At 43.2% G+C, this 23165-nt stretch overlaps 9 protein-coding genes and 1 non-coding gene across 10 annotated transcripts; 4 read left to right on the plus strand and 6 right to left on the minus strand.

Annotated features, from left to right (window-relative positions):
- Nucleotides 1-110: 110 nt before the first annotated feature.
- Nucleotides 111-1124, minus strand: TOT_020000375 (uncharacterized protein; the record flags this gene model as incomplete). Its single annotated transcript, XM_009692118.1, has 8 exons — nt 111-209; nt 236-343; nt 375-487; nt 523-631; nt 663-724; nt 756-812; nt 847-896; nt 928-1124. 8 exons carry the CDS (start codon nt 1122-1124, stop codon nt 111-113), a joined length of 795 nt encoding a protein of 264 aa, XP_009690413.1.
- A 112-nt stretch (nt 1125-1236) lies between these two features.
- On the minus strand, nt 1237-1840 carry TOT_020000376 (conserved hypothetical protein; the record flags this gene model as incomplete). The annotated part of the gene is made up of 4 exons (XM_009692119.1): nt 1237-1426; nt 1481-1565; nt 1635-1692; nt 1727-1840. 4 exons carry the CDS (start codon nt 1838-1840, stop codon nt 1237-1239), a joined length of 447 nt encoding a protein of 148 aa, XP_009690414.1.
- Nucleotides 1841-2641: 801 nt separating this feature from the next.
- Nucleotides 2642-3628, plus strand: TOT_020001056 (uncharacterized protein; the record flags this gene model as incomplete). The annotated part of the gene is made up of 3 exons (XM_009692120.1): nt 2642-2708; nt 2751-2885; nt 2919-3628. 3 exons carry the CDS (start codon nt 2642-2644, stop codon nt 3626-3628), a joined length of 912 nt encoding a protein of 303 aa, XP_009690415.1.
- A 275-nt stretch (nt 3629-3903) lies between these two features.
- Nucleotides 3904-8178, plus strand: TOT_020000378 (uncharacterized protein; the record flags this gene model as incomplete). The annotated part of the gene is made up of 2 exons (XM_009692121.1): nt 3904-8091; nt 8122-8178. The coding sequence occupies 2 exons, from the start codon at nt 3904-3906 to the stop codon at nt 8176-8178; spliced, it is 4245 nt and encodes a 1414-aa protein (XP_009690416.1).
- Nucleotides 8179-8208: 30 nt separating this feature from the next.
- TOT_020000379 (hypothetical protein) lies at nt 8209-8505 on the minus strand (the record flags this gene model as incomplete). Its single annotated transcript, XM_009692122.1, has 2 exons — nt 8209-8220; nt 8266-8505. 2 exons carry the CDS (start codon nt 8503-8505, stop codon nt 8209-8211), a joined length of 252 nt encoding a protein of 83 aa, XP_009690417.1.
- A 100-nt stretch (nt 8506-8605) lies between these two features.
- TOT_020000380 (uncharacterized protein) lies at nt 8606-11950 on the minus strand (the record flags this gene model as incomplete). Its single annotated transcript, XM_009692123.1, has 4 exons — nt 8606-10236; nt 10330-10596; nt 10631-11059; nt 11089-11950. 4 exons carry the CDS (start codon nt 11948-11950, stop codon nt 8606-8608), a joined length of 3189 nt encoding a protein of 1062 aa, XP_009690418.1.
- Nucleotides 11951-12269: 319 nt separating this feature from the next.
- On the plus strand, nt 12270-15619 carry TOT_020000381 (conserved hypothetical protein; the record flags this gene model as incomplete). Its single annotated transcript, XM_009692124.1, is given in 9 exon segments — nt 12270-12294; nt 12326-13122; nt 13128-13442; nt 13477-14015; nt 14097-14489; nt 14681-14804; nt 14839-15092; nt 15122-15257; nt 15299-15619. Coding segments are annotated over 9 exon segments (2904 nt in total).
- A 331-nt stretch (nt 15620-15950) lies between these two features.
- On the minus strand, nt 15951-16072 carry TOT_02r000003. Its single transcript, XR_696409.1, has one exon. It is a non-coding gene; the product is annotated as a 5S ribosomal RNA (ribosomal RNA).
- A 479-nt stretch (nt 16073-16551) lies between these two features.
- Nucleotides 16552-21204, plus strand: TOT_020000382 (ABC transporter; the record flags this gene model as incomplete). Its single annotated transcript, XM_009692125.1, has 1 exon — nt 16552-21204. One exon carries the CDS (start codon nt 16552-16554, stop codon nt 21202-21204), a length of 4653 nt encoding a protein of 1550 aa, XP_009690420.1.
- Nucleotides 21205-21262: 58 nt separating this feature from the next.
- Nucleotides 21263-23161, minus strand: TOT_020000383 (splicing factor 3 subunit 1; the record flags this gene model as incomplete). Its single annotated transcript, XM_009692126.1, is given in 8 exon segments — nt 21263-21396; nt 21531-21592; nt 21623-21777; nt 21915-22112; nt 22142-22249; nt 22290-22719; nt 22737-22899; nt 22936-23161. The coding sequence occupies 8 exon segments, from the start codon at nt 23159-23161 to the stop codon at nt 21263-21265; spliced, it is 1476 nt and encodes a 491-aa protein (XP_009690421.1).
- Nucleotides 23162-23165: the final 4 nt, after the last annotated feature.

The raw sequence follows: 23165 nt of genomic DNA on the forward strand, positions 1-23165 counted from the left end.
TAGTTATTCACACGCACGCGTAGGTAAATAAATCTTGTGGTATATGTGTTACTACATTGTAAACTGGGCCTGGTGTGCAAGTGACCAGGGTAGCTTCGTAAAACTTTGATTTAGTGCACAGGCATCAGGTGCTTTAAAATGTTCTCGTAGGTCAGGTCCTCGAAGGCCAGGGAGTCCTTAACGTCGAAGTTTAGCTTCTTGGTCCTAATCTAATCGATATTAGCACGTGAGGTACCAGCGACGACATCGTGGCCCTGGAGTTCAGGCGCTTCCCTATGTCCCTTATTAGGCTGCGCACGTACATTCCTCCGGAGCATCGGACGAAGAGCGAAAAGTTGGGGAGCTACAGGTTAAATGAGTAGGGTCGGGCCAACCTCCTCGTTCTTTATGCGATATATATCCATTATGTGCACCAGGGACACTTTGGACGGAATCTCAACCTCGTTCATGGCGTACCGATACAGAGGTATTCCCGACAACTTTTTGGCTAAACATGATTTGCGACGTTTGTTTGCTTGAAACCTGAATATTTGGGCGCTTCCTGCATATAGAAGCCCCTCATACTGGATATTGCTGTGTCCAACAAGCTATTGGTGATGTGGCTCCAGGGAGCTGAGTAAATTCTTTTCCCCTAAACTTGTTTATCAAAGCGTTTAACAGACTATAAGGTCATTCGTATCCGTTTCAAACCCGAATGTTCCAGTGCACTGATACTCCTTCTCGCCTAAACGCATCTTTCATGGGAATCTGTGTACCCTTGAGGTATTTGTCAAGCGCCTTTGTTCCTAGGCCTATTCCTACAGCTAGCACTCCTATAAAATAAACATTCGATGCACATATATTTACCTTCTGTGTACTTGTCCAGAGTTCCTCCGTGGCCCACGTGTATTTTAAGCCTGTAAATCGGATTTAATTAATAGAAGGCACCTTTTCCTCCCAGAATTATTATCAACTATTATGTTTTTTATTTTATTTGACACATAAGTTGAACTCAGGCCATAAGGCTTGTAAACGTTCAACAAGCCGTTTAATACAGGTGTTATTTGTGAAAATGAATACACATTATTGTTTAAAAGGACGACCACCCAGAACACACTTAAATGTGCGGAGATTCCTCTCAACATTAATTGAATAACTCAGTATGGCATTTGAAAGTTAACAAATATGTAGATGAAATTGTTAAATTACAAATAACAAATGACGCTAGTCATAATATGATTATTGTATGGGTATGATTTAGAAGAAACCACCAAATCCTCCCGGGCCTCCCGGACCTCTAGGATTAAAATTAGGCTTATTAAAACCAAAGTCTGGCATGTCGTCCTTTTTATTCTTTGATGTGTGAAGCGGATATGTGTCGATGTCAGGGTTAACCTCGTTGCCGTAGGGTCCTATTATATCGTACCTCAAGTTAGGTAACCCGGTCCTATAGGTAAATCATTAGTAAAAAATGAAATCTCTATGTAAGTTGATCACTAACTTTTTTTGATGAGATTCTTCGGTGAAGAATGGGTTATTCTGGCCAATGAGCATTCCATCAGGCTTACATACGGGAAAATCGGGATCTAAAGAATGAATAAAAAGATAAACACAAAAAATATATAAACACAGATGATATAAAGAATATGAATAACCTTTTTTTGGTATCAGTGGAGGCAGAAGATCAAGGTCCTTATTGAAATCCCTATTTGACTAACAATTAAAGGTTAGTTGTAGATTTTTATACCTCGAAATCATATTTAATCTGTTCAATATTCTTCTTGTTTACACTTGTCGATTTTTCTTCTTCAAATGGGTTTTTTTCATGAGGAAATGGAACTCTATCATCCTCTTCATCCATATTAACATATGGCAACTAAAAACAAACAATTTGACATATAATTTAAATTTAAGATCAATTTGATACTGGATTTTTAAATAATAAAAAATTAGTTTTAGTGTAGGGCCAATATTACATAATTTGTGAAGTCGTCTTGTTGAAAATCAGGATAAAGCTGGAGATAACTAAAAACAGTAAATTGAATTTAAAAAGTTATATAGTATTGTTAATGGATATGGAATAGAAGGACCTGTGTAAATGTGTTATTATTAGGTATTTTAAGTTACACATCTAATATCAATATTATCAATGGTAGGCCAGAAGATGTAGTAAATACACTTTTCTTATAATGATTAGGCAAATATGAATCTTAGCCATTCAATTAATATAGCGGTAAGTAGAAATAGGAAATGTGAACCAGGAATGTTAGAATTTTGGGCTGTTGTTATAATAATGGGTAAATAATGAGGAAAAGCTCATTGGTGGAATCAACCAAAACCTTCAAGGGATCATATTCACAATTAATAAAAGAAAATGGAGTTGATGTTATTTGTTTTAATATGTGTATTCGATAATATCACTGTTAGAATAAAGGAATATTCGGTGTGGGGGATTACATAAGTAATAAATCAGTTAATAATGTTTTGAAACAAATTTTAATATTTTTCATTAGTTCAAATATTAAATATTTATAACACCATCTCATTTGAGATTTATTGGAATATAATATTAGTATTGTATACTGTTTTTAAGCACATTGTCTTTTAAACTTTATTCTAAATTTCAAATATATGATTGGATTCTTAGATTATACTCTCAAAAATGTCCATAGAACCATTTATAGGCACTAAAATATCACTAATATCCAAAGTTGGGATAAGATATGAAGGTATGTAACGCAGTTACTTATCGTCAAATTAATAATTTTTAGGCTCACTGCATAGCCTCAATACGGATGATTCAACTATTGTTTTAAATGATGTGCGCTGTATGGGAACAGAAGGCAGATCGAAGGGGCACGAGGTGCCCCCGTCGTCCAAAGTGCACGATTTCGTAGTCTTTCGCGGTAAGTCAATCATCACAAACATAGACGCTGTAGGCGAGGACGTAAGTGACATTGTAGTCAACGACTCGAAGCCTCAGAGTGAGGAGCCAGCGTACGAAGATCCTGCGATATTTAAAACGTATAAGCGCGACGAATTCCAGACCACAGCATCAACACTGTCTAACGACCACCCAAAAAAACAAACGGTACAGCCAGATGCGGGAATCGCAAACATACACAAGGAACGCCAAGCCTACCACGAGAGGCATCAAAGACCGAGTAGGCATTTTGAAAAGGATTTCAACAAAGAAAAGGTAGCTGAAAAGAATTTGGAAACATTTCAATTTGATACGGTGGAAAGTAAGCCATCTGATAATTACACGTTCACGAAGAAAGAAGGATTTAAAAAGAACGACCTAATGGGAGAACTCCACAAGTCAGAAGAAGAGGAACTAGGTAATAATGCGAAGGAGGAGCAGAAAGTATTCTACGATAAAAAGTCATTTTATGACAATCTGTCACACGAGAAAAAGCTCTCGAAGAACGACCTGAGGGAAGAAAACCTGAAACAGAGAGAAATAGATATTGCAACCTTCGGAAAGATGTCGATCAGCAACTGGCACCACCGAAACAACTCATACAGAGGAAGAAGGTTCAACAACGCAAATAGATTTAAAGTTAAGGCGGGCTGGGAAAGAAGCAACTACGGAAACCAAACAAATAACGAAAAAAGTAAATTTAATAGTGAACATAAGACGGATTAAAGTCATGAATAGGAAGATTAATGTTCTTGTACATCAATATACATAACAGATAAAAGTAGATAAGAAATAGAATAAATGATAAAATGATGTTAAAATAGGGTTGAAAAATAAAAAATCGAAGGAGTAAATGGTAATATGTGGTAAGAAGGTGAAAAATAAAAAAGTAAATACGAGCCCCGACTTGGGAAAGTTTATAATATATATGTGTAAAAAACACATTAAATGTGCAATATGATACCAACGGAGATAAAAAACAATTATGAACAGAAGAGGAAATGAGAATCGAAAGATTGAACAAGTGCTGCGGCTCGAGAGGCAATTTGAGCGCCGTAGACTTCCAACCACATTCTAGACAAGAAAACACACACAGAATCGCAACTTCCGGAGGAACATATGTACAAATATGGGCAATAGCAAAGACAAATGACAAATTATGTGCACTTCCAGTCAAATGTGTGCTACTGTATACTTTCAAGGAACACTCGCCGTACGACGTTACGACAGTTAGATGGTCGCCGAACGGGCAGTACCTGGCAAGCACAGATTCAGGAGGAATCACGAACATTCTCAGGAGGAACGAAAAGAAAACAGAGCTGATGGAAAAGATGATTGCGTCGAAGCTGTCAGGGGACGCGGCGGAGATCCCGGATTCCCTCGAGGAGACGACGAAGGTGACCAAGTACACGATCAAGTACGACGGCACGGAAAAGCAGAAGAGCAACCACGCAGGAATCTCGAGAATTTCACTGACATCGAAGAGTGTGCAGGTGGAGTCGAAGGAAGTTAAGTCGGACAGCCTGAACCTGCTGGACCACAACAACCTCGACGGGAACATGGAGTCGTGGGAGGCGCTGGCGACGCTATCATGCCCGAATAACATGGGCCAGCTCTTCGACATAAGCTGGGCGCCGGACAACAGGAGCATCATCGGAGGAGGAATGAACGGACACGTTATCGTCTTCGACATACACACGAAGGAGATCGTGGCGAAGTTCGACGCCCTGGAAAACAAGGCGGACTCAGCCTCGGGGCGAGGATACATCAAGAGCGTGGCCTGGGACCCAATGACGCTCTTCGTGGCAGTGCAGAGCAGCACCAAGGAAATCTCAGTCTGGAGAAGGTCGCCGCCACTGCCGCCGGGGTCGCCAGTGAAGTGGACGTTTAAGCGGGTGCTCTACCAGGATCACCTGGCACAAGCGTCGAACGCAGACGTGCTGGGAGGCTCGAGAGTGTCCTGGGCGCCGAACGGGAAGAACGTGGTATTCCCGAACTCGTCAATCAACACGCATGAGTTCGCAACCTGCTACCAGGTCAACCACAACACGGACTCATTTGCACACGCGCTGAGCAGAAACGGCTGTGACAAGAACCAGCTGCAGTACCACTTCGACATGAGCGACCACAGCATAGAGCAGGAGCCGCTGCTCCTGAGAGGGCACGCCGCTCGAATAAGGAACGTGCGCTTCTCCCCGGACATCATGAAGTCGACCCTGGCAGACGGGCAGGGAGAAGAGAAGTACTTCCTGCTGGCGCAGTCGAGCGACGACAACATGCTCTCAGTCTGGAGGTTCAAGAGCGTCCACGGAGCAGCGACGAGCGCGGAGTGCGTGTGCGTGATTAAGAACTTCCTCGACGAACAGTCGAGCATTGAGGACCTCTCCTGGGGAGACTTCGGAAGGTGCCTGGCGGTGGCCTCGAGTCAAGGAGGCCTGATACTGATACAGTTCACATACGAGGACATCGGAGCGAAGTTCCACACGAACAGGATCCAGGGGATGAACCTGCAGGACATGAGCCAGCCCTCGGAGGACCTGTTCAGCTACTCGGACCAGGTGAACGAAGCGAGGGACGAAAGCAAAAGCGGGTCTGACAAAACGGAACCGGAGCTGAATCACACGTCGGAAGGGAGGTATAGGCACTCAGGCACAGCATCATTGAATACACAAGGGAGAATTAATCAGTGCGTCAGCTGCATTAGCAAAGGCGTTGATATTTCCAAAATCGATGAAAGCATTGTAGAGGGTGTGCGTGACTACATGAATAGCGGCGATAGTGTCGGAAATCCCGGTGAAATGAGTATAAGTGTTGTTAAAAATCCTGATGAAATTAGAAGCAGTGTTAATAAAAATCCTGGCGAAATTAGCAGTGGTATCGCAATCATGGAGGCAATTTGTAAAAATATTGTTACGCGTTGTTGCAAAAATGACGAAAACGTTGTTTTAACGGTATACATATTCGGGCACATAGCATACACGTTTTTGTTGACATGTTATCGCATCTTTGTGTGCCTAACCATGTATAAAACGAAGCTGAACGAGAGTTTGGCAAAAAGAGTAAAGAGATTGAGGACGATATCACATGTGTGTGGTTACAGAGTGCTAGATTTCTTCTACCTGTGTAACTTTACAGTGGAGAGTGAGTCTAAGGGAAACACGTCAAAGAAAAGAGCGAAGGGAACGAAAAAGATGAAGGTGACACAGCAGATTCAACAGGAAATAGTACATGAAGTATGGCTAGACATGGACTACGGGTCGGAGAACGCACTGATGAGTCATTACTGGAAGGACACAGATTATGTACCGGAAATGGGACAGAAGGAAGCACATGTTGCAGAGAACAGGATTGAGAGTCCGATAAACGAAGAGAGTGCGGAAGTAGTCAAGGCGAGGGCGATGGAACTGGCGTCAGTGAGGTTGGAGAGGCCAATGAAGATAGCAAAAACCAACAAAGGAGAGAGGTCGAGAACAACTAGGAGTTCTCTAAGCGGGATGAACGTGTGTAGCACAGGGCCGTACTTAAACGGAAGCATGTTCTCACACCCGGTGCTGAGAAGCTCGGTGGCAATAACAGTGGCCTCCAGAAAGGTGCTGGCAGTCAACTTCTCTAAGACAGTCACGTCGGTCACAAGCGCACTCTGCTGCTTCGACGAATCGGACTTTAAGATACACTGGGTCCAGTACCTGAACAGAGGATACGTGACACACATGGAGAGCCTGGGAGACCTCGTGGCGGTGCTGGCGCAAAAGTTCGACGGAGAGGCGGGAACGTACCTGAGTGTGCTTAACGTGGCAGAAAACAGAACGCTGATCGGCCAGGTGGAGCTGGAGGTGGCCCCAGTCTCGATATTCAACACGTTAAAGTACACAGACGCGTATCTCTGCATGATAACCACGAATCTGAGGCTGGTTATGCTGAAGTACGAGGGCGAGGGCGGCCTGAGGCACGTGATCGACGTGGAACTGGGCACGAGCTCGAGGGACAACATAATTAAAATCGAAGTCGTCAACACGGCGAAGAATTGCACAGTTACGCTAAATGAGAAGTTGAGGAGCCGATTAGAGAAACAAGGGTTTCAGGGCCATTGCGCGAGAGGACATCCAGGACACACCTCAGAACTTGGAGCACATACAGGCCAAACAAATAGTTCTGGAGGATGTTGGGAACAATTCGGGTGTGAAGAGCAGTATTTGAACTTGGGGGACAGCCTGGCGTTTATAGTGTACAAGAGGAATAAGACAGTGTCGGTATTTTCGGAAAGGTACGAGGAGTTTGAACTGACCGCGGACCACTTCGAGTTCACAAACAACACTCTGAGCACACACCAGTTTAACCTGGACTCGCTGTTCAGGTTTTACCAGAGTGGGTCGAACACGGAGCTGTTTGCAAAGATGGACTACAGCGGGTCGCTGTCAAGCGTAATGGAGTCGTTCGGGATCGAGTACGAAGGCATGGAAGCCGCCAATGTTGTTGGTACCAGCAGTGGTGTCGGTGGCAACAATACTAGTAGTAACGTTGGTGGTGACAACTCAAACGCCAGTACCGATGCCACAACCAACAATACCGGTGCCAATAACTGTCCTACAACCAATAATACTGGTGCCAATAACAGTGTCGGTACCAACAGCTCTGATAACAGCAATTATCAGCGCGGGGAGCCGGTGCAATGCCCCGATGGGCCTCTGGAAAACCATGATTTGATTAGGAACAGGCTAAAGGCGAGTCTGCTTATCGGGAGTGGGTGGGAGTACCTGCTGCACCTCCGCGAGTACGTCAAGCAACTGCTCACAAGCGGGAACGTGGGCGAGGTGGTGGAGCTGGCGGAGGACATGTACAAGAGCATGCTCACACACATGGAGGAGGAGAGGCCCACGGAGAGCGGCGGAAACCTGCGCGAAATCAGGGTCTCTGACGTCGCAAAGCACCCGCAGCTGTTTCAGCACTGCAGAAACCTCCTCAGGTGCGTAGTCATGCCTGCCTTGAGCCTCGTCTTCAAGGAGATAACCGCACAATCCCAGTGGAATCCGGACCTTTTGGAGGAATTCAGGACCCTAAGTGCACAGGTCGGGTGCCATTACGGTTCTGAGCAGGGAACCTGCCACTCGCCTGCCAAGGTGCCTGAATTCCTGCGCAGGATTTCGCCACGTCTGGACTACTCTGAGCATGAGAGGGCGAGCCTTCCACAGGTAATTTTACCGCAACACACTCTCTTTTAGAAAATTCTGGTCCTGATGCGGAACGTTCAAGTATGGGAGAACATGCTTAAGGTTTAATAGTTGACGTGTAATATAATATATAATACATTACGCTGAGCGCTTTACGTAGTCGTAGCACACCAGTTACAGCTTACTGTGTATGACCGTTATTGACCTGTGAGCGTTGAAGTAGGCCACGCGCTTCAGGTTACTCAGCAGCGCGGAGACCAGGAGCGTCCTCAGCGACAGTGCGACTCGGACGAGGAACGCCAGCGCGGCAATAATCACCGTAAAGTTCACCACGAGGACGAAGGCTGCGATATAGTGTTTCAGCAGTGTTATGCCACTTATTTCGTAGCAAATTTGGCCGGGAGTTGGCCCGAGGGCGTCGATCCGGACACTCATGGTACTGCGTTCAAGAGGGTGTGAAGATTGCGATAAATCCTGAAAGAAGCAGCTATGTTCGCGATTCCAGTGATTTTATCTGGAAATTACAAATTACAGACTACTTTGACTGAGGCGATGCGTTTTTCTCACCTGGTGTGGTGTTGAGGAGGTCGACGTCAGGGTCCTCCCACGTTGAAACTGAGTTGCCTTCCACACTCGGCTCGTACTCCCCCTCCACCAGCATCTTCAGGGGGTCGTCTTCCAGTGACACCAGCCCTCGGTCGAGCTTCTCCATGAAGTCCAGGTGGATTTGGTACACCTCGTATGGGTAGTGTGCCATCAGATGCCTCGGGTCGTCCTCAGAGTACCCAATTCCCTTCTCGTAGTACCTGGAGTACGGCAAATCGTCCGACTTTGTGTATCTTTCGCAGAATTTGTTGAGCGGCTCCACCGTGAATGCCGTTTTCAGCTTCTCCTCCGGCGTCAGGTGGCTTATGAGCCTTCCCTCGTGCCTCGTGTACGACCTCGCAGTGTCCACCCTCTCCTTTCCTGCCCCCTTCCTCACCATGTCCATGTTCACCTCGTCCTGGACCAGTATTGCCCTCAGCGCCTTCTCGTCGAGCGCCCGGTCTCCCCCCTCCTTGTTCTGCGCTATGACCACGTGATCTCTGTTCTTGAACAGGTAAAAGTCCTTCTTCTTTATCCAGAACCCCGTCACCGGCTTGACCTTGTACTTTTCCAGCATGAGCATCTCCTGGCTGCTCACGTCCGTGTCCAGCTCTCCCGGCTCCCGGGCGTGGAAGAGCTTGTCCGTGTACTTGTACAGCGGCTCGAAGAAGTGCCCTTCTGGGAGCGACACGTATATGTAGTCCCTGAGGAACTTTGCGTAAAACGGCCTATCCAGCTCCGTGGGCGCGTTTTCTTCCAGTATGCTCGTCAGTTTGTGCAGTGTGTACCAGCCGCTCGGCGGCATTGTTTGGACCTTGGCCAGCTTCCCGCTTCGTACCGCGAGTCTGTCTGACGGCAATAACACTGAGTACTTCCCCCTTTCATGCACCTCGTAGTCTTCTAGATCATTCTGTGTCGATGTGTAGAGGTTAGATATGTTTTCGCTCGTGTATTTGTTGGCCACGCTCTTTCTCAGGGTTATCACGAGTCTGTCTGCCCTATTTGCCATTTTTTTCTTTACTTTTTCTGTCTTCAGGTTCATCTTTCTCACTATTTTACTCGTGTTAAATGGCACTGTAAGTATGTGTCCTGAGTGTTGCTTCATTCGCTCTGCCAAAATCTTTATCGGATCTCTGTTTATTGTCACGTACTCCTGGCCGTGCGGCATAAGCCTTTTGCTCACTGGCACTGGCAGAACAAACTTGCTGTTCTCTCCGTAAAAGCCCACTTCGTGTGCCATCGTCACGAATAGGCTGTCGTAACAGCCTGCTCTGGTGTATGGGTTCCTGTGTGCCCACTCTATTGCTTCGTCCAACTCGAACTTATTTATAAGAGTCAGGTTTCCTATGGGCGCACTCGAGTTCACGTTCAGGCACGCGCTCCTCACTCTCTTATCTTTCAACATCAGGTTCAAATACTGCTTAAACGGCAGCAGCTGCTCCAAAGGCATCTCAATGTCAGTCAAATTATCCTTGCGGGGACTCTTCAATTCAAAGTACGACTTGACGCAATTCGACCTGATCAGAAACCTCAACATTCTATCACTCAGCATATGTATGGGCTCCTGTTGCGAATACTTTCCTAAAGCATCGGTTATATTGATGCACACGATATATTTGTATAGCTGTGTATGCGAAACCATAGATAATTCCAGAATACAGACGTCATAGATACCTAGTATTAAATATTCCCTGGGATTGTCAACGTCCTCATTTTTTGGCGTAACCATCTTGTCCTTCAGCGCGTCTTCCACCTCAAACATCAGCAGGTTCTTATATAGGTTCGCCCTTGCCATGGGATCGCTGCAAACGAGCTGCAAGGCGTGGTGAAGGGTCGGCGCAGCCATGAAATACAGCACGCCCACATTAAATTCCACTGGTCCCTTCTTCCGGTCCCTATCTAACTCCGACAAGTCCATCCTATTCCTAGCTGAAAATATTTCTGAAATTTTAAAATGATCTCAATTCCAACTCACCCTTTGAATACTGCTTCCTCGTCTTCAGTCTGTACATTCTTATCACCTTCGATGTCGACTTTATTATTGTTGTCGACAACCGTGCCCATAGTGCCTGTAACAGTGACAGAGACCCTGCTACGTTTTCAAAGTGCTTCTTAAACCACATTCCGTCCTCAGATATCATGTGATTGTACGTGTCCCTGCTTATTCTTCTGTACTCCTCCGGTGGCTCGGATGTTATTATTGACATATCTCCCTTCTCTCCTCTAAAGAACTCTCCAGGATCCACTTTATCTTTTGCGTATAGTAGCGACCCGTCGGGTGCCACTGCGTCTCTCGACGCTATAATATTAAACTTATCTCCGTATTTAAACAACGCCGACGATATCCTCGGAGGAGGGTCTCCGTCAGTCAGCGGCCTGCTGGGCCAGTACACCGAAGGGTCCTCTAAAATATATGTGTGGACACGAACATACCTTTTGCGGTCGGCGAGTTGAACAGTCCCAATACTGCGAATGTTCTCCAGCCTAGTGGTATCGATGGCGTCGGCTTCTCACTCTCCATTTCTGGGCAATCTGGAGGCTTTACCAATTTCAATGGCTTTATTTCACTCTTTACAAAATCGGTTCCGTCAATATCAAAATAAAACCCCTTTTGATACTTAAAGAATAAATCGTAGCTTAGTGTGCTATAATATGGTCCTAGTTTCGTATAAAGTATCTCATCCAGGTTTGATCCATCTGTTACATCAAAGCAATTGCGAATCAAGCTTTTCGGCATAAAGTCCCCTACGCAGTGAAACGCGGCCATTTGCGATATACAGCACGGCATTGGGTGCAACCAGCTAAGTCTCATGCTGTTTTGTACCGGGTCAAAATTATTTACGAAGTTCAGTATGAAGTCTTCGTTGTCTGGAGGATCGTCCAACTGTTCAATTGGCACCTGCTCAACCTTCTTACCCTTTTTTTCATTTGGCAGATCCTCAACTAACCAACTTGCTGAATCATCGGAAAACAAAGTTGAGTAGTGACTAAGTGTTTCGGAAGGATTGGACGAATGAACTTGCACATACTTTTGTTGAGCAAACAATTTAGTACCACGATTTAAAATTTTTAAATATAAATCAGAGTTACCGTTGTTAAACACTTCATTATAACATTCATCATATCCATTTCTTCCTGGAACAGAATAATCTGGGTGAAACGTGTTTGGTAACGATCGTCTTTTGATTGTAAAACAAAATGTATGTCTTACGTTTTTTTGTATAGAATCCAGCGAATAACTAAATTCACATGTAATGTGTATTAAAAAAATGATAATTTGTGTTATTATTGACATGAAAAGGTGAACTAAACATGTTACACATCAATTTAAATACGAAATAATAAAGGAATTTATTTTACACGAAATAAAATGAAAGTCAAATATTATAGTATGATACATGGTGATGTGTATCAATATTCACATCATTACACAAAAAACAGTCAACTAATTTACAGCAATTATTGGTACCCAATATAAAATAGTCAAAATGATATAATTCCTGGATTTGATTTTATGACTTCTAATTCTAAACAAACTAATATTTAATTGTGTATACTATATATTAAATTTAAAATTGTAGAATCTTGCCATGAAGCGTGTATGATTAGTTCGGATGGGATATAATTCTAATTTAATAGGTATTTTAATCTTATTCATTTTTATGTGTAGATTCCATAAAGATATCCTTTTCTTCATATTCTATTGAAAATTACTATAATGATAAGATTTCGGGTAAACACACCCTTTTGTATAAGTCAATTCGAGAGTACGAAGGAGATGATATTCTTAGGCTGGAATTGTACTTTATTAACTATTTGGAAAACATTAACACGTCGGCGGACTTTAACGAGTTTGTAAACCTGGTTCGAGAGTGTTTCCACAATATCTCAGTGACGCATTTCAGGTCGTACACATTCGAAAACAATTATTCCAGTTTCAACTCAGTTGAACTCTGTAAACGTTCAGGTTTCGTATCAAAAAAACTTAAGTATCTAGACTATTTTAAAGAAAGGACGTCGGCAGACCAGGCATATAGCTTTAACTGCTGGAACAATAGGCTTTCGTACATATACGTAATCCTGAAGCACATGGAAAGTTTCAATTTTGAGGAGCACTGCGAAGATTGCAGAGCACTGTCGAACCTGATGGAAACATGTTCAACAAACAGGCTGCTCGTTTTTTTCAGTCTAGTTAACAAGACGAGGATTTTGGAGAGTCTGCTCACCAGCTTGTTTGACCAGATAGCATCCTCGTACTGGAACTATGAGCTGCTGTTGGTGTCGTTCTCGAACTCGATTTTGAAAACGCTGGTCAGCAACTACGTGTTGGCATATCAATCGCACGGGGATCGGTACACGATGGCAATTGGAATTCTCCACTCGTTTCTGGAATCCAAGAACAACTACCTGGACCTGCAATATCCGCACTCGGAGTCGTTTCTGAGGGTTTTGGGTAGTTTCGCAATGGTAAGTTTGCATGTGTCAGTTTCACGCGAGTTCAGAATGTTTCGCTGTATTATTCGAACCTGGTTCTGCTGACGGACGACGAGAACATCACTTTCACGAATCTGTTCATGTCGCTGATTGTGAATCACATAGTCAAGGCGTGCACAGCAAAGAAGACGACAAATCACCCGTACAGTGGGAATTTTGGGCTGAAGAACCAGTCGCAGGCAGAGTGTATATACCTGAAGATATTTGTGGAGTCGTTCATAAAGGCATTCGCGGAGCAGTTGAACAGGGGAGGAGAGCTGGCTCAGAAAATTTCGAACATAAACGCCTTTTTGGTAAGAAGTGTTGAAGGAGTTCATTCGCCATTAGGATGCGGAGACGTACAGCTTCCTGGCAAATTTGAAGTTTAAAACATACTATGACGAAGTGGAGCAGTTGGAGTACAGAGTGGGAGTGGTACTGCTGTACATGATAGCCCTGCACAACCAGATTTCGAACATACGAGTGGCAGAAGTGTCGTACATGAGGCTGATATACAGCCTGCCCTGGTCGCCAGCAGTGCAGTTTTGTGCGACTGACGAGAAGCTGAAGTACATTCTCCCGGACTTTAAAAAGGTGGTCATGGAGAGCTTCGGAACGGAGATATACATCTGCAACTGCACAAATTACTCAATCAAGTACACGCTGAACGAATTCACAACCTCGTTCCTGAGACGTCACCTGAAGCTGAAGGGCCACGACGAATACTACACTCGCATGTTTCAGTTCTCAACGTTCATGTCAAACTCGCTGGCAATGATGGACAGGAAAACCGTTAAGTCGCACGTATTCTCATTTAGGGCAGAAGTAATGTACAACACAATAACCAGGGTGTTTTTGAAGTCAGAAGTTGTTATTTGTAGATTAACGTGCCATATATTATATTAGTTAGGACCTGTATTAGATAAATTGGTACACTTTAACGTAATTTGAGCTAACTCGCACTGTAGGAATCAAAGATTGTTCAATCAGTTGAGCAATGGCAACGGAGAGGTACGCTTAGATCACGTCAGTAATGGTATGTATGTGCAGGAAAATAAAAACATATCGCATCTTATCGAGTGGAAGTGGATCTCAGACTACCTGAGAGTGTCGTATCTCTACAACAAGTCGGTATGCTACCTCGCAGTGTTGGATTCACTGATCACGTGCTTCATTGCGGAGAGTTCGGGAGAAACTGCAAAGTTATCGCTTAACGACATATATTTGTCGACCTATGACGCAGACACTTCCCTAAATCATCAGAGAGAACTGTCATCGAATTTTCTTTCACTTAATCAGAATCCGCTCAACTTGGTGCTGAGGGTACCGGTAAATGTGCTAGTGCAACTGTTTAAGTTCAGGTTAGTAGATAACTAAAAAGTCACTGAGATTGCAGTCACACTTGATACGTTAGCTAATACCTTAGTTGTATTTGATACGTTAGCTAATGTCTTAGTTGTATTTGATACGTTAGCTAATACCTTAGTTGTATTTGATACGTTAGCTAATGTCTTAGTTGTATTTATATTTTCGTCAATCATGACAAAATTAGGTTGTTTGGGAACCTGTTGATTCTACTGCTGTCAAAGCTCAATAAGTACATATACGAGGGGATATCAAGTTTCATAGCCTCAACGTCGCTTCAAATAGATTTCTTTCAGCTTTCAGCCCTTCAGGTGCGTGTATAGCCTATATCAATCACGTGTGTAGTCGGTCTCACTGATAAACATCATCACGGAACTGTGTAACAAGTCCGACAAGGAGGCGGTGAAGCAGCTGAGAAGCGTAGTGTTCACATTATTATCAATGAACCCCAACGCGTATGAAATACTTATGAACTCGGGGCTGCCTAGTTATCCGAGTACGAGATTCGTTCATGACCTGTTTGGCCACGAGTTGGCGCTGAAGCCCCTGGTGGAGAACTACGCAGGCATGCTGAAATCTTTGAAGGGCTATTCAGAATGGTAATTTCTAAATAAATTATGGTTTTCAGGGATAAATCGGCGATTTCAATAATAAGGGACGCTGAGAACATCGGAAGGTCCCTGGAGCCGCTCAACAAACACGATGTCGCTCTATTCCATCTCTACAGTATCCACCTAATAGCGTTGGAAGCAGAATCTCCGAAGGTGCGTGAAAACAAATTTTACCCCGGCTCAAGTTCATACAGGAAGCCGGTGACGTTTCAAGTACTGGCACCCTGATAGAGAGTGTGATAAGAGCATTTTGGGACTTCGTTGGTAATGACCCAAGTAACTTAATGACGTTCTCAATAGATGCTTTAGGTCTTATTTCATCCACTTTTTTCAACACTGCCATCGCAATAATAATAAAGCTGCACTATTTGTATCCGCAGTTTACGAAGAAATCCACAGGTACGACAATGCAATGTGCAACGGATATCTTCAGAAACCGTATCAAATCTCATGAACAGGGACGATATTACCATGGAAGAAAAGACCATACTAGAGTACGGCCAATATCGAACTAATATGCATTTTTAGGGATTTAAACAAAATGTTGAAAGAGATCGAGTACAACGATGTCATGGTCACTGAAAATGAGAAATGATAAATAAGAATAGCCTAAATATGTAAAATAAAAGTACACGAGTATGCATATATTGAAAATAAAAATATATAAAAAACAACGAAAAATAAAATGAGTAATAAAGTAAAAAAAAATAAAAAATGTTGTGGAAAGATTAGGAGGATAAAAAATAAAGAAAAAAAAAGATAACCTCTTCCGGTGTTGACATTGTTAAAATAAATATTATTATTGTTTATTTATATTAGTGTATATTAATTTAATATAATAAAAAAGGCTGTCGGCACCCAAAGGTGTTCCCGGGCGGTCCCCCACCCCAGTACTATCCGGGCCTAGCGCCGCTTGACTTCGGAGTTCGGATGGGATCCGGTATATTCGACGCAGTATGGCCAACAGCAATTGCTAAAACAATTCAAATTTTAACATATGTAAGATTATAACAAGTGATGATATATCGAAATAAAAATGCGGAAATTTAAGTGTGATGAATAAGGTAGGTGAAAATAGGTTGCGAGAATATGAGGTGACTGAGAGAGAGTAGGTGATGAATAAGGTATGTATGATGAAGTAAGTAGGTGATGAAAAGGGGTGATAACGGATATAAATAAGTAAGATAAAGTAATGAGATGTGAAATGGGTAAATAAAATAGTGTATGAATAATGTGCAATGGTTAGAACAAAAGGTGGCAGACCAATTAACATATATGTGTAATCAATCAATGCCGATAAAAGCAAGATTTAGAAAAATAACATAATAGGCTATACGGCCATAAATTTTTGTTAAAGTTAATCAAACCTATGTTGCTTCAATACAGTTTATATTTTTAATTTTCATACACATGGGGAACTGGTTGCATAATCATTTTATTTTTAAAAATGGCTCCTAAGGATAAACGCGTACAAGGATGCGAAACTGATAGTTCTAAATTACTATGTTCTTCTAATGAGTATTCGGATTATACATTAGATAGAGATTTACACATGTTCTGGGAAAGCCGCTTATATGATAAATCCTTTTTTAAAAATAAAAATCAGGAAAAAAGGTTCAAATACCATGACGATAACACCATTTTTAAGTTTTTGTTTATGAACTGGGTCTATAAATGGGCTAGGTATATTTCAAAAGGGTACATTGAGCCTTACAAGTTACACCCCTTGCCCGTACCGGATCAAATATTGTACTGGCAGCCCATTTTTTCGAAACACGTTAGCGATGGCCTAATTAGACTGGAATTGTTCAAAACGCTGGATACTAGCTCGAAGGAACTGGACAGAAGACCAGCAGCCTATCGGAAGATATTTATAAGAGCTATATTCTTAACGTTTTGGAAAAGAACGCTCTTTGGACTCGTGGGCATCATAATTACGAACATTATGAGCATGAGTATCGCACTTTTGGTCAAAAAGCTACTTAAGATTCTAGGTGGAGAAGTCATAGACCTTACGAAAACATTGTTGCTGGTTCTCGCTTTCGTCCTTTTTAACCTGATAGACGGACTGGTCTCGGATAACTTCATTTTCTACCTGTACAGGCTTATAAACATGATTCAGTATTCGTTTTCCATCACCGTTTTTCAACTTGGAATATGCCACAGAAGGTATTATTATGATGACATAAATGGCTCCAATGACATAGCCGCGTGCAGAGAGATTCTGCACACGTGTTCTCCCGACTCAAATTGCTACAAAAATCCATTATTCTGCCCAGCTCTGAGGTATCAGAACAGAGACATAGGTCCGAAGATTTTCTCATTCGAGTTCATTGATTCGTACTATATTTCACTCTTTTTTGAATCGATGCTCTACATAGTTAACTTTCTGTCGAGGTTCATCTACGGAATTATTTTGATGTCAATGCAACTCAGGGTCAACATGTGGGTTCTATACGTCGTTGGAATACTTTGCGTTATCATTATGACATCAATTGAAGCTTTAAACACTTACGTATTGAATTTGATTTATCTACTCAAGGATTTCAGAATCAGTAAATGCATTGAGATCATTTCTGGTTTGCCAATCATTAACAAGATGCTATGCGAAGATATAGCAATGAATATTATTACCGAATGCAGAAATAACGAATTGATTTTGTTTTTGAGCAGAATATTTCTGACGCTCTTGAGCAAATCAATGTACATCGTTTTCACTAACATATCGTTTTACGTTTTGAAAAGAGGTTTCGTAAAGACGGTAACAGATGCCAGTATTATAACGGACATTGACACGTCAGGTTTTATGTCCACCTTTTATATATTTTTTAAAATTATGGATTCTATGAACATCTTGCCTCACTCTATTAAAAGGATCACGACCTCATACACATCATTCGGCAGGGTCAGAAGATTTGCAAAGAGGTGCTCCCCTAACTTTTACATTAGTGACAATAAGTACACTGGTTCAGTGAAAGCCTCTTCAAACGTAGTTCAGGTGACCGATGAAGTTCCGAATGACGCTGTTGTATATTATAAGGACGCCTCGTTTGCATGGGTTTGTTCGAGCAAGGACTTGTTGGATTACAACTACGAGCCTTCGCTCAACAATGTTAATTTTCAACTGAAACGGGGCGAGATTGCCATAATTACTGGTGCTCAGGGTTCTGGTAAATCTAACTTCATAAAGTCAATGCTTGGTGAGATGACTCTGGTTGGTGGGTCAATGGCTGTTGTTCCATTGCACACATCAATGCCCATATTTTATGCTTCACAGGATATATGGTTACATCAGGGCACCATCAGATCAAACATCACATTTGGCTATCGCTTCGACGAACAGATATACAACACGGTGTTGAAGGCAGTTGAACTTCAGTCTGATATATCCACTTGGGAGAAGGGTGACCTCCGTGTCGTATCTGACAACGCCCACACTCTGAGTGGTGGTCAGCGTGTGAGAATGGAAATGGCTCGTGCCATATATGCCTATCTCATATTCCACCAGGTTAACTCTGACTACAACAACGGCAAGTGCTCATTCTTGATGTGCCTCGACTCACCCTTCCACGGTCTCGATCCTTTCGTCTCGAAAACTGTGTTCAACAATTTGTTTAACATCAAGACTGGAGTACTCATCAAGGACGATCTTTCTGTGGTCTTATCTTCTACTAGACGTTACCTCCACACTTGTCTCGAACCATCAGGTTTAAAAGGGGCTCCCAATCCTCCAATATATCGAATAAAGAACGAGTCTTTGAAATTCTTTTGTTATTTGCACGATTTCATTAATAACAAGGTTCACACCCCCGAAGACTTCAAGTACTTGTCGACGAACACTGGTCCTTATCAATTGAACCTTTTAACTCGTGACATGTTGAATTTGTGTTCATCTGGTTCTACTACTAGGCTTGGTCGCAGGGAGGTCACTAGAACTAAGTACGACAAATCGTTCAAGTCGTTTGTTAGGGATGAGTTATCTGGTGTCAAGTTCAATCCGTACTTCGTTTACATGAGGCCAGCCTTATCACTTTTTATTATTTTTATAATTATAACTGTTGTTTACACTGTAATGGACAATGCTAAGTTTATTCTTTCAACCGACTTATCTGACTACATCAAAAAGAACATTGACAAGTTTAACAGTGGTTCTTTTGTTGATTTTGAAAGGGTTAAATCTCGGTGCAATACTTCATTGTTCATTATTCTGGTTATCACCACGATAATCGTTGTGTTGACGGTCACATCAACAGTATTATTTTCGGCGTCCTGTATAGTATCATCTCGTAAAATTCACGAGTATTGCATCAATTCAATATTCAAAAACAGTTCATCTGTGATTAAAATAAAGAAACAAGTCAGTCAAATTATCACGTATCTGTCTTGTGACATTTTTCAGATAGATGAGGGCTTCGGCTACGCTATTTCTTCTTCTCTCATGCTTTTGATAGAAACACTGATTAGCATCATGACGCTTTGTTACATCATGCCTCTCTCGATTCCGTTCGTTTCGGTCTCACTTGTGATCATCTACAAGTGTGTGTTCTCGAAATACATCAACAGCTCCAGAAACTTGCAAATGGGCTCCTTGGAATCGATGTCGCACATCAACGCGATCTGCGAAAATGGCATTACCGGATCATGTATGTACAGAGGCTTTAAAAAGGAGTCTGAGTTCATGGATAGCCTCATTGAACACACCGATTATTACATGAGATGCAGGTTTTTGCACAAGGCGATAGTTACATGGTCGACGATAATGTCAAACTGGATATTCTCAACGACCCTGCTGTTTCTGATCATCCCAGTATTTTGCAACAAGTACACGAAGTATAAAATTGGCGTCGGACACTTCGCCCTCGGCCTTTCGGTGAGTATCAACATCATTAAAACGTTCACGAGTTACTCCATGAGCATTGCGAGGCTGGAGATTTACATGTGCTCGATTCAGAGGTTCCAGTACTTCATCCCCCCGGGCCAGAAACTGAAGTTCGGAAAGTCCATGAACTGCCACGAAGAGTTCGTTCTAAATCCGGGCAACAAGGCTTACGCGGATGTGTATAAGAAGCATTTGTTGAAGAGAAGATCGGCGGAGTTCAAGGCCGACGACAGAAGGTTCCAGGCTCTAAGGCGCTTCTTTTTCAACCCCAAGATCAACGTCTTAAACGTGGACCGCTACGTGGCGCCTGAGCACTCTGGCATTGAATTGAAGGACGTGTGTGTGTACACGACCCCAGATCATAACCAGGAGGGCATGATCTTGAAAAACATCAACGTCGCCGCCCACCGAGGAGACATAGTGGGAATAATCGGGAGGACCGGCTCCGGTAAGACTACTCTTCTATCGGTGCTCGAGAACTCCATGAGGAACAGGACAGGGCAGGTAATCTTGGACGGAATGGACCTCAACAACATTCCCAAGGTGGTTCTGGGTCAGATACTCGGCGTTCTTCCCCAGCTTCCCTTCGTGTTCAAAGGGTGGACCATCCGCAGGTTCCTGGACCCTAGAAAGCTGTTCAGCGACGAGGAGATTAACCAAGCTCTAGATTTGTGCGGCCTCCTCGATTTCGTCAACGACCTACAGGGCGGGAAGAAGCTAGATACCATAATATTGCCCGAGGACGTTTCAATATCAAAATCTAAATCTAAAACAAAAACACAAAACAAGAACCCATACCCCTCCAAATCATTTAAGTCTGAGCGGTCACTCACGATGGAGTGCCTCAGGAACTACTACATCAACAGCGACATGGCTCTGTCCAACACGCAGCTGAGGACGCTCGCGTTCACTCGTCTGGTGCTGTACAGGCAGTTTTACAGAATAATTCTCGTGGATGAGCCTCCATCCGAGAACGTGATGGACCAACCCAACTTCCAGGATGTCGAGATCGGCATTCCCATATACGACTTGCTCCAGAAGTACTTCAGGCACTGCACGACGTTCGTGACGGCTCACGACGACAATGCTTTGAACATGTGTTCGTTAATTTGGGTCGTCCACAAGGGCTCTCTCATAATGAGCTATGAAAAGGAAAACATTGACATATCTCTTACAATAGCAAGCTTAATGCAACACTGCGTAGGAACAGATGAATTTTAGTTTAATATATTAAGTTTTACTCCATGTTATACCTTCTTTCTCTTGGCGTCGTTTAGGTTTATGTACTGGTTCCCCTCAGTGTGGTCCTTGATCTATAAATGCTCGTTTGATGCCATCTACTAACCTCTTCCTCGGGAGATCCGAATATGTCAGGCCTGCGTGCCACGAGACTCGATAGGTTGCTTCCAACATCTGTGAAATAGGTTAGTTTAGTGCTATGGGCTCAGCTACGGTCACTGGATAATGCTCAATAGTTAATTACAGTATCTTGGTCGCTAGGTGGCGTAAACCGTTCCCACTGGTGTGTAACCACGTAAGTAACGTACCCTCGAGCGGCGCCAGTGCTGAGTCGAGCATGGCCTTCTCCATAAACTTGTCCTTTTGCTCCCTGAAACAGCATATGACGCTTTCAACTCACTTCCACTTCGGGTCCAGGAGTAAAATTCTCAGGTGTTCCGACATTTCTGAGGACGGGACCATCTGGCCTGTGATTGGACACTTTTGCATCACGGTGTCCGACGACTTCCTTGTCCTCGAATACGTTCTCTTGACCTTGATCACCTCGTCTCCATCCTGTGAAAGTGTTATGTTAAAGCAGGTGTAGATATACACACTAGGTAGGCACAGGCATTAGCAGGCAAACGTAACTGAATAACAAACACATATGAATTTGACAGGTAAAACACTGGGCAATGTGCAAATTCACCCACCTGGACTATTCTTGTGTCGTCTCTCACTGGCTTAGTCGACACTGGCGGGTCCGAGAACTTGGACGGCTGCGCTGAGGCTTCCTCAGCTTCGGCCTTCGACGGAGTCTCCGCCTTCTCAGCTGGAACTTCAGGCTGAACGAGCTGCTCTGAAAGTTGAATTTTGCTATCGATTTCCGCAATGTCGTTGACGAGGGGCACCTAAAAACGTTTATTGCATTGGCGCGCACCTCTTTAAGCTCCACTTCCGCCTTCGGCGCGAAGAGCGAATTGTACGAGAACCTCAGCAGTGCGTCTGGGTTTGAGAAGTCTATTGGCACCGGCAGGTCTTCGTCCACCTGTACGCAGTGATGTGTGTGCTTATATATTGCTCCTTACGTCGTTGAACTTTATGGTCTCCGCTATAAAGAATGAATACCAGTCGAGCGACATCATCTCCAGCTTCTCCTCCTTCTTCCTCGCCTCTTCCGACTCCAGCTTTTCTGCTTCGTTTGCGTCCCAGTCCGCGCGTTTCTGGCACAGTTGCAGGTAATATAGTCTGTCCTTGCCTATCTGGTTCAGCTTTTCTATCTGCGCCTTCGGCGGCACTAGGCACTTTGTGTACGAGTCCGTTATGTTGCTGAAAAAGCTGAACAGGTAGTGCGATGGGTTCAAAAAATCGTATTGTGGGTTGTTTTTTTCTCGTTTATTTAGGTCAACTAGGAACTTGTGCCCGTTCCTCGCCACAAACAGCGCAGTATTCTTTATTATTTCCCTATAAACATCGTTAGAACACAGTCTTATTAAATCTATCAATACACTTACAGGTCTAAAGATGAAATAAACGGAAGTGTATGTGTAAATAAGTCTTCTTCCGGCTTTTGAAGCGATTCTGTAGCAGATCTGAAGTCCGATAGCGCCAGTAATCTTTCTTTGTGTTTATTTTTTAATTCGAGTCGTTTTCGTTTATCTAGGATCGCTTGTGGAATTGAGGGGTTTATTTCCGGCACTAAAAAAAGCTTTAAAGGAGAAGAAGGAATCTTACCTTTGTTACCCTGGAGCTCTGAGAGCTTCAATTTATAGTAAAGATGATAGGCATTTTGGGGATCCAGAAAACTAAATTTATTGTTATTAGAACCTGCTGATTTTGATTGATCGAATCGAATGCGATTTTCAAAATGATGGCCATTTTTGGCAACAAACTGAGCAGTCTTGTCAATGACAGATCTGATGTATAAAGGAGGAAAAATAACCTCTTCCGGTGTTGACATTGTT

This window comes from Theileria orientalis, chromosome 2 (genome assembly GCF_000740895.1).
Source record: "Theileria orientalis strain Shintoku DNA, chromosome 2, complete genome".
In the NCBI taxonomy this organism is placed as follows: domain Eukaryota; phylum Apicomplexa; class Aconoidasida; order Piroplasmida; family Theileriidae; genus Theileria; species Theileria orientalis.